Source organism: Ostrea edulis, chromosome 4, assembly GCF_947568905.1.
Source record: "Ostrea edulis chromosome 4, xbOstEdul1.1, whole genome shotgun sequence".
In the NCBI taxonomy this organism is placed as follows: Eukaryota; Metazoa; Mollusca; class Bivalvia; order Ostreida; family Ostreidae; genus Ostrea; species Ostrea edulis.
This window is the reverse complement of record NC_079167.1, coordinates 31,510,657-31,520,587: the sequence shown is the minus strand read 5'-3', so window position 1 is coordinate 31,520,587 and position 9,931 is coordinate 31,510,657. Positions and strand designations below refer to the sequence as shown.

General features: G+C 36.5%; 1 protein-coding gene across 1 annotated transcript; it reads right to left on the bottom strand.

Annotated features, from left to right (window-relative positions):
* Window positions 1-423: 423 nt before the first annotated feature.
* On the bottom strand, window positions 424-9,708 carry LOC125670386 (uncharacterized). Its single transcript, XM_048905512.2, has 4 exons — window positions 9,579-9,708; window positions 8,744-8,876; window positions 2,358-2,453; window positions 424-600 (listed from the first exon to the last, which is right to left on the bottom strand). The coding sequence occupies exons 1-4, from the start codon at window positions 9,594-9,596 to the stop codon at window positions 467-469; spliced, it is 381 nt and encodes a 126-aa protein (XP_048761469.2). The 5' UTR covers window positions 9,597-9,708; the 3' UTR covers window positions 424-466.
* Between the last annotated feature and the right edge of the window lie 223 nt (window positions 9,709-9,931).

Below are 9,931 nucleotides of genomic sequence, written 5' to 3'. Positions count from 1 at the left end.
AGCCGTTATGACAATGTAGAGTACCTCCTTAACCTTTGAAATCCCAAGCTCCTTGTGCAACCGAAATTTGCCACCAGCACGTTAACTATATTCCAGTACACAAATTACCTAGATTTCCTGTGATCTCAATAATGTCATCTGTTCTGTTTAAAGGCTACACAATAAGAGTGATTTCCGATTACCTCATACCATCTGTATGTGTAGATCGAATCCGACCTACACTACAATTCCCATACGTTCTATTAAGGAAACATTCACTGTCAATAGGTAGTCAAGTATAGTTGAACACCTAGGATAGCAGTCGTCGCGTTTGCTCACCACAATGCATTTCAAGATTATGTGTACAGGTGTATATTTCTATTCTGATAGAGTTATATATCTTAGAATATACCTCAAGTGTTATTCTCTAGTTTAAAAAAATAAAACATTTAAGCTTGTTTTAATCGCATTGATCACTGCATTACAGTTAAGGTGGCAAAGCACAGCCAGGATTAGACATACAATTCCGCCAGTATTCTTTTTGTTGTTGCACCCATGTGGCATTGTAACAATGAGCCTGTGGACAGCAAACCCCGGACATGGGCGTATAACATTCCAAACCTGGAATAGTAGAAGGAAGTAGTGATGAATACGCGGCAAATTCCATGTGTTCATTTCAACTAAATAATAATACCATATTTATATAGCACCCTTTTCATACACTATGTACGCTCAAAGGTGCTTTACAATGTATATATACCTTACAACAGAATGTTATACACATAATACATAGAAAATAAATAAAACATTAAAAAGTAATGATGTAAAAGGCGTTATCACATGTAAACAGTCCGTAGCTGTACCTATCCTGATTGTACATATAAAACATGAAAACACAAGACACCATAAATATGCTAGATAAGAATAAACATCAGTTTCAGGGCGTATTAAAATAACAATAATAATAATGAAATACACACACACACACAGCATATAATGTCTCAGTTATAATACATTAAGAGATTTTTTTTTTGTATATTTTTTTTTAATAAAACATCACAAAATGGTACTCGAAAACTAAGACACACAGTCAAAACACATCAGATAATCTTAATGCACTGAAACAGCAAACACGAATGACTGAAATGATAGAAACTAGTCCTGGAAAACCTGGTGGAAAAATGTGTTTTCAGTTACTTCTTGAACGCACACAGTGTTCTACAGTCCCTTACATGTTCTGGAAGGGCATTCCACAGTTTTGGAGCTCCGATCCCCGTACGTAACGGTTCGACTTTTTGGAACAACTAGAGTGACCGATTGTTTGATAGACCTAAGATTTCGGGTAGGCTTATATACCTCTAGTAATGTATCCGAATGAAAAACTCCGTAATATAGATTTCGATTGTTTAACATGAACAATAATACTCAGCTGTCGGTTTCTCGCTCACTCAACCACACACTCATTCCTTTACTCTTCATCTCTGTCACTCCCTCCATCTCTCGCTCACAACTACATGTATCATGCAGACCGGCAGATTACGTAACTAGCGATGTGTAATAGCAGTGTACAGCAGACCGACAGAGAACAAAATCAACGATGTGTAATAGAAGTGAATTGTGTACAGGAAACCGGCACAGTTATACAAGTGGCTTGCTTGTTTTGCGTCCCGTCGAGAATGTTTCACTCACATTCATCAGCTGGTGGTGAAGTACCACAAATTTAGTCTTATACCTAGCTCTCAGGACAGTAACAGTGAAGGTTCTTGGACATGTGAACGCCTGCTGCGACACGGGATCTCCGTTTTTAATATATTACAGGAAAGACTTGTGATTCTCACTTCTAAATACCGAGGTTTAGCGAAAGAGCAATTTACGTCTTAGGTTTAGCTGCTATGGCACAAGCGTGACTGGAACTCATGTCCTTCCGATTACGAAACGAACGCTCTACCACTAAGCTACCGCCACCTGTGAGACCATAACCATCACCATGCAGTGTATTAAGCCGTGCAAAAGTTACTACGTGCAAATCATCTATGATTCAGTAACTTTGAAATTAAAATTTGTAGCATTCTGTAATCCCAATGCTCTGCAGAAGGATTCACATTGCTTTACAAACTTTTCATATACCTACTCAAAGGGGTATTGACACGATTTGAGCTGAAATTTTTCAAATTTTATTTTTCCGATTATAATGTTTACTATGCTTAACTAAGCGAAATTTTGAATGTCAGTTTTCGCGTTATAAGAGATACAGAACTCACAATTCTTTGTTATGTAAACAATAATCCTGTCATGTTTTTGATTTTTGCTTTTGACACCCCTTTTAAAATGAAGCAAGTTTATTCGTGTCACAATATGTGTAGGATTGATGATATTACCTGGTCCACATGGACAAACGTGCGAGTCGCATGTCTCGTGTTCACGTGACAATCGTGATGAACACTGTCCAGATCGATCCGTCAATAGTGCACCATCTGAAAAAGTTAACGTTCTGTATTATTTCTGTAAATGAATTTAAATCCAATGCTGTGGGATAAAATACAGACGGAATAATGCAAATCTATGGACCTTGATTGCTCTGAATCAATCAACAATAGGAAAAATATTTCCTAACACTATGGTGAAAAGGGATTTCGACATTATCAAACACTTTCATATATTACAAAGATGCTGGAGTTCCTCATTGACATTATTTTCGCAGTCTTCCAACAGTCTGTCAAAATTTCCATGGGCATGAATTTCGCTCCTTTGTTAGATAACTGTTCTTATATTCCTGTGAGGCAAAATTTATTCCAAAGCTACATGAAAAGAATAAATCTCTTAATGTGGCCTTCAACTCCGACATTTGGATATACATGTATCGACGATTTATTATTGTTTAATGTCCCCCTCAAGAATATTTCAGTCATATGCAGACATTATATCGACGATGTTTTATCTATTAACAATAATCATTTTCGTTCATATTTCGCAAACATTTTCATGCAGATGTTTACACAACCTTACGGACGGGTATCAATCATCAAAAGTCACAAGATTTACCTAAATTATAAGGAATTACAGTTTAAACTTTTGAATATTTACATTTCTAATGTCCTTGATGTACAGTATCTCAACAACTTGTAATGATAGACATTTCCTCGTAAATGCAAACAATGCACGTATGAATACACATAAATATAGTTCGTCTATTTTAACAACTGGGAATTCCGACAGAAATGAAAGTAGAATATTGATATCGAAAGTAAAATGAAAATACCAGGGGGTATGAACTGCAACGCTAACACGCTTCGTAAATTATGCTGGCATAAACCGTAGCAGTTCATTATCTCGTGTATTCTTTAAAAAAAAAAAGGTGAAGATAACGAACAGTGATCAATCTCATACTTTAACTCTTACAAGCAATACAAAATAGAGAGTTGGGCAAACACGGACCCCTGGAAATACACTGTACCAGAGGTGGGTCAGATGCCTAGGAGGAGTAAGCATCCTCTGTCGAACGGTCACACCTGCCGTGAGCCCTATACCTTGATCAGGTAAATCAAGTTATCTGTAGTCAAAATCAGTGTGCCAGGAACGGCCTATCAATCGGTGTGAAACACGTCAGACAACATTTGACCCAGTGATAGGTTGTATTGGCAAACTAGATCGTTATAACAACCATAGAATTTGCGAAATGATGACTTTAAACGAGACTGTTGAAACCCCTCGAGGGGGAAATCAACTTGTTTAACAATAGCCTGCATCGATTTAAAAACTGATCATACGCAGAACAAGCTCTTGCGTATCGAATCAATCGAGATATATTTATTTCTTAAATATATACATTTACCAATGTATTTTCTTAAATGACAATACTAATGAAATTGACATTCAATTTCGTGTAACATGAAATCAGTCACGTGATCAGTTTTTCAAGATTGCGTATGAATACATTCACCGCTTCAAAAGTCAGGTATTTTTACCTGGCTTTCTTGCTCACAATGCAGTGGCGGATTTAGAGATCCTCCTCCCTTTTTGCCTTGAATTAAAAAAAAATAATAATGTGAGTAAAATTCCAGATTAGCACCCAAAATGGCTGAGTATTTTGGCTAACTCTTGGCGTTCAGATGTGTCCCTCACCCTTTGGAAATCCTGGATCCGCCACTGCCATGATATCATAACAGAAACAAAATAAAAAAAAAACAAAAAAAAAAAAACGCATCAAAATAGTTATACAGAGTTTATTTTGTAAACAGACAAGAATTTCGTCAATTCATAAACAGAAACATTAAACATGGCGTCCAGTTCCTTCAATTTAAATACCGTCTACAACTAGGCCTAAACTGCAACATTCATAAGATGACTTTGATATTAGAAGCGAAGAAATGGAGGCAGAGTGATAGGCCTAACTATTTGACTGGCGACATGAGAAAAGGGCCCTTATTGTTCGACGTCACATATTCACAGAAAACGACGTCACAGTTCCTGAACGTGAAACGTCAAAATCGCGGCAACGTAAAAAACAAAACAGAAAGTTTGTTGTATTTGCTTACATTCTGGGTGCATTGTTTACATAAATAATCACATGACAGTTCCAGCATAAAATCTATTTCTAGTTAGATAATACATGTCATTAATATCCTTGAATGAGTACAAATAATAGCACAGTCTAGTCAATTCGTATTGTTTTCAAATGAAAATGCTATACACCACTTTGTTTATATATTGAGTCGTACCGACATTTTCAGATAATCTCAGTGCATATTGTTTCTAGTTTTGGTGTACCTTTAATAAATTTTAGATTAAACATAGATTTATAATCATGATATTTGATTTATCTCGCATTTATAGATCTATGTGCAGTCATGTATAAGTTGTAGCAAGAACTAATTTATAGAATTGATCTATTATCAAACCATACGGATATGATATATGAAATAAGTCAGTATTTTAATTCAATTTGAAACAAACCTTTGAGGTCAAACAATGATAAAATGCAGTTACTAATAGTTTTGTGGAAGTTTTATGTCTAGGACATAAAGTGTGTAATATTGTATGTACTTTACGTGATTAAACACAAATTGATATCGCCATTTAAAGTAATAAGAATTGTGTATATATTACATTTAGTAATATATATGCCAATGATCAAATAATTTGATTTCAGCTCAGAATAAGAAAAATTTGTAAAGTTATTTTAGAATGCTAACGATTTAACATAAAGGCACGTGACGTCGTTTTTCAAGGGGGAGGCTAACCGATAATGTTATTTTGTCCAAACGTCAAAATCCAAGAAAAATTAGGGGGGGGGGGTGTCACTAATTAGATCTTGTTTTTATGTCAAAATAAATAAATGTAAAAACAACGTAAAATGAAAGTTCTCTATAAATAATGTAAGACTTTTACTTGTAGGAGTAATGTGTAAAGTTGTGCAATGATATCGATTTGAAGCATGAAAGGCGAAGATAACGAACAGTGATCAATCTCATAACTCCTATAAGGAATACAAAATAGAGAGTTGGGCAAACACGGACCCCTGGAAATACCAGATGTGGAACCAGGTGCCTAGGAGGAGTAAGCATCCGCTGTCGATCAGTCACACCTTCCGTGAGCCCTATACCTTGATCAGGTAAACGGAATTATCCGTAGTTAAAATCAGTGTGACAAGAACGACCTAATGATCGGCATGTGAAGAATTCGGTAAAAGTCGTGAAACTTAACAGCGAAGTTTCCAGGCCACATGGCAACAAAGGCTGAAAACGGAAACACGCCCTTTCATTACCGCACGTAATTTTTCAATACAGTTAAGAATACAGATTGACACTACCTGTAGTACCCAATGTCAAATATACAGCCCAAACCCCAGTTCTTTTGCCAGAATTTTCGAAAAGATATGATTTTTCACATGATACAACTCTGTCTGTGAGGGGCCGGTAGATCGATCTGTCATAAGTCATGTTTTCTTGAATGATTATGTTGGTAAAGTTTTACAAATTATAAACCGAGTGATTACTTCAACAATCTTTTTAAAAATGTGTATACCTGTTCATGTATATCTAAACTGAATAAAAACGTGAACAGCCCATAATCATATACAACCGCTACATATATTTTTTTTTACTACTGCATGACTGGAGGTTACGCTTTTTGTAAAACATTGTAACTACAGAAATGTATATTCATAGAGCAAAATATGAGAGAAGGGTGGAACTGCCAACAACTTTTGTCTTCCCTACTTTTAAATCGCCTTCCTCTATTTGATGTCGCGTGGTGGCCGCTGTCTCAGAGCAGGAAAAACTTACTATAAACATCTAATGGAAATTTCGGAAGGCACAATCACAAACCAAAGTAAAACCTTCTTCAAACGATTCAACAGACATTCAAATTACCACACTATATGCGAACTAAGTCTGAATGGGTTTTTTTCTTTATTCACATGACCTTTTCTTAACTTGAAAAGCGGTTTCCAAGTATTACAAACGACATAATGAATGATAACGGAATGTTTTATTTTCAATTACAAAAATAATCTAATGGATATGAATATTTAGATATATAAATGTGTCTGTACCTCAACAGCTGAACGCGGAGTTTACAGTGAACGTGTAAACTAGCAAGTATACTTACGCCGTCCGATGGACTGTCACCCGTGTTTAAACCAACTGCCTCGGGTTCATTACGCCTTTGAATTTCTCCCAAAATGCATACACACACCAATCATTCTAGACAAGAGGACCTTTCTAGTTCACGTCCAAAAGAAAAAAATCACTTTTTCGGGACGTGCATGGAAGGAGCACAATGCAATCAATACCTTATTGATGAACACTATAAGATCGGCGTTGATGGTTAAAATGCTGCCCACAACCCTAACAAGGTTTTACATATGCAACATCATATGAATGCCTTATCCACTTATAATAGTTGTGCAAGTTCCATAATACATACTTTCATGGTAATTAATTGATAAACGCATTTTATAAATAGAACATCTATATATTTGGTGTTGGATAACGCTCTTGTTAGATCAGAATAAAAATCGCTACATTATGCCTTACTTTTGTTGGACCGCATAGAGAGATTGTTGGAAATTAAAATGCTTAACATATCTATAAAATGTTTCTTTTTCTAACAATACAAGATCAAATACTGTAATGTTTTAAATGAATACATGACAGTAATTGATTTCTTGGCACGCAATATTCTCCGCATAATATTTGACGTTATATGACGTCGTTGCTATTTTGTTTTACAGATGTGTCCAAAAAATTGTCATTAAAACGTTAGATAACGTGATATCAGCATAAATGTTGTATTTTTGTCAACGGAAAATGATACAGAATAAAAATCCCAAGAAAACTACACAACGTAAAATTTTGACCATAAGGGGACTATGCTCACGACGCCATTCACTTTATGATGATGATAACAACAGCCATCACCGAAATAAGCGAGGCTGGTTTTTATTATGTTCATATCAGGGTACTACTGCGAGTCTTCATTAAAATGCTACAACAAAAATCTCTCAAGTGAACGAAATCTCTCTGTCAGTTCGTGTTTACTCTCTTACAACCACTAGAGGTTAAAACAAGAGGTCCAAGGGCCACATCGCTCACCTGAGTCACCTTGACTCATAGTGAAAGATTTGAAACCCTATATATTTGTATGCAAAACTTTGATCCACCCTTGTGACTCCATCCTACCCCTGGGGGCCATGATTTTAACAAACTGAAATCTGAAATATGTCAGAAAGCTTTCATGTAACTATCAGATTTTCTGGCTCAGTGGTTCTTAAGAAGATTTTTAAAGATTTTCATTATATATTTGTATGTAAAACTTTGATCCCCTATTGTGGCCCCATCCAATCCCTGGGGGCCATGATTTGAACAAACTTAACTCTGCACTATATCAGGAAACTTTCATGTAAATCTCAGCTTTTCTGTCTCAGTGGTTCTTGAGAAAAAGATTTTTAAAGATTTTTCCTATATATTTGTATGTATAAATAACTTTGATTCCCTATTGTGGCCCCATCCAACCCCCGGGGGTCATGATTTGAACAAACTTGAATCTGCATTATGTCAGGAAGCTTTCATGTAAATCTCAGCTTTTCTGGCTCAGTTGTTCTTGAGAAGAAGATTTTAAAAGATTTTTCCTATACTATGTATATTAGTATGTAAAACTTTAATCCCCTATTGTGGCACCATCCCACCCCCGGGGGCATGATTTGAACAAACTTGAATCTGCATTATGTCAGGAAGCTTTTCTGGCTCAATGATTCTTGAGAAAAAGATTTCTAAATGAGTCCACCCTATTTTTGCGAGGGACATGGTCCTTCATTTGAACAGACCTAAAAGCCCTGCACCCCAGGATGCTTTGTGGCAAGTTTGGTTGAAATCGGCCCAGCGGTTCTTGAGAAGAAATCGAAAATGTGAAAAGTTTACAACGCCGACGACAGACAACGGACAAATTTTGATCAGAAAAGTTCACTTGAGCCTTTCGCTCAGGTGAACTAAAAAGCAACCTACCTGCACTTCGTCTAAATCTGTCCTACATGGCTACAACCACGAGTCCTAACGATGAACACGCCGTTGTCCCCTTCCAAAACCCTGATCAAGAGCACATTAACTTGATCCATCTATCCTCCGTCAATTCTCTTAGATCCCTTCGGGCGTTATAGAATTTGATCACGTGACCAACTTCATGTCATAACCCAATAACACTCAAACATGATATCTTATTTCTTAACTAACTTACTGTAAGCTGTAAATCCATTCTACCAACTTACCAAAATGTCCAAAGCCTGAGGAATGCAGTAGGGGTTCTCCTACTTTGTTTCTGCAGCATGTCGCCGTCTGGGGACAGTCATTGCTGAAGTGACAACTCTGGGCACGAACACTCAGCCCCACAGAAAGAAACACCTGTCAAATGGCGGACAATATAGTAACCATTGATTCTATCATTTTCTAAATAGCTTACGATTATTTAACAGTGCAACCTTCTGAATAGAATAAATGGTCAACACGATCTTCCAAGGAACCAAATTAGAATTGCTGACCACTGGGATGGTACAAATATCTACTCATTTTTTTAATGAGTGCAGTTTTTTTTTTTTCATCTCTTCAATCATAAATAAACAACACCAGAGGTCATGTGGAGAATATTTAAAGTTAACAAGAAACAATACAATCTAACTATACATGTACTTTAATTATATCGGGGTGTCATCAGGACCTTGAAAACGGAGGTCCCGTGTCGCGGCAGGCGTGACACGTCCAGCAACCCTCACTGTTAAGCATGTCCAAATTTGTGGTACTTCACATAAAACTGGTGACGTATCAATATGAATGAAAAATTGTCGACGGGACGTGAAGCAACCAAACAAATCATGTCAGTGTCCACCGCTAAATAGGACCCGGATGTTAAGATATTTAACAGATCTTTAATCCCAAGCAGCTGGAGAAGGTACAATAACCGCCTAAGGGTTCACAAAGCCAACTTCAAGCTCACCAACCCAGTTCTCAAAACGAGCTGTGATTCACAATCACCACATCTATACTGTAGCTATGGTGGGGGAAAACAATGCATAAAAAGACGTGGACAAACTTTTAGAATAAACCTACCAGAAAATAATGAAACATTCGGCCTTTGTAATCCGTGATTCTATTATAAATTTCTTATCGTGATATCACATGTAGCTGTGTAGGAAGCCGATTTTCAGATAAAGAATTCGATTATCAAATTTTCCATTCAACAGGTAAGTACACTGCCACGAACACCAATCAATATAACAGAGAGAGGGGGGGGGGGAGGGAGAGAGAGAATTCGCAAGATTGACATCCAGTTTGTACAGTATAGAATTATAGAATTATATTTGATATTGTTGCAATCTTTACTTTATATAAAATGAAAACCCGAGTAACGAGATACATACTTAAGGCATGTTGATACAGTTTTTAGTATTGGGAGGACAATT

Coding starts and splice junctions, on each gene's coding strand:
- LOC125670386 (XM_048905512.2), bottom strand. Junction 2,454..8,743: donor CTCAGGCTTTGGACATTTTG/GTAAGTTGGTAG, acceptor TAACTTTTTCAG/ATGGTGCACTATTGACGGAT. Junction 601..2,357: donor CGTTTGTCCATGTGGACCAG/GTAATATCATCA, acceptor CTACTATTCCAG/GTTTGGAATGTTATACGCCC.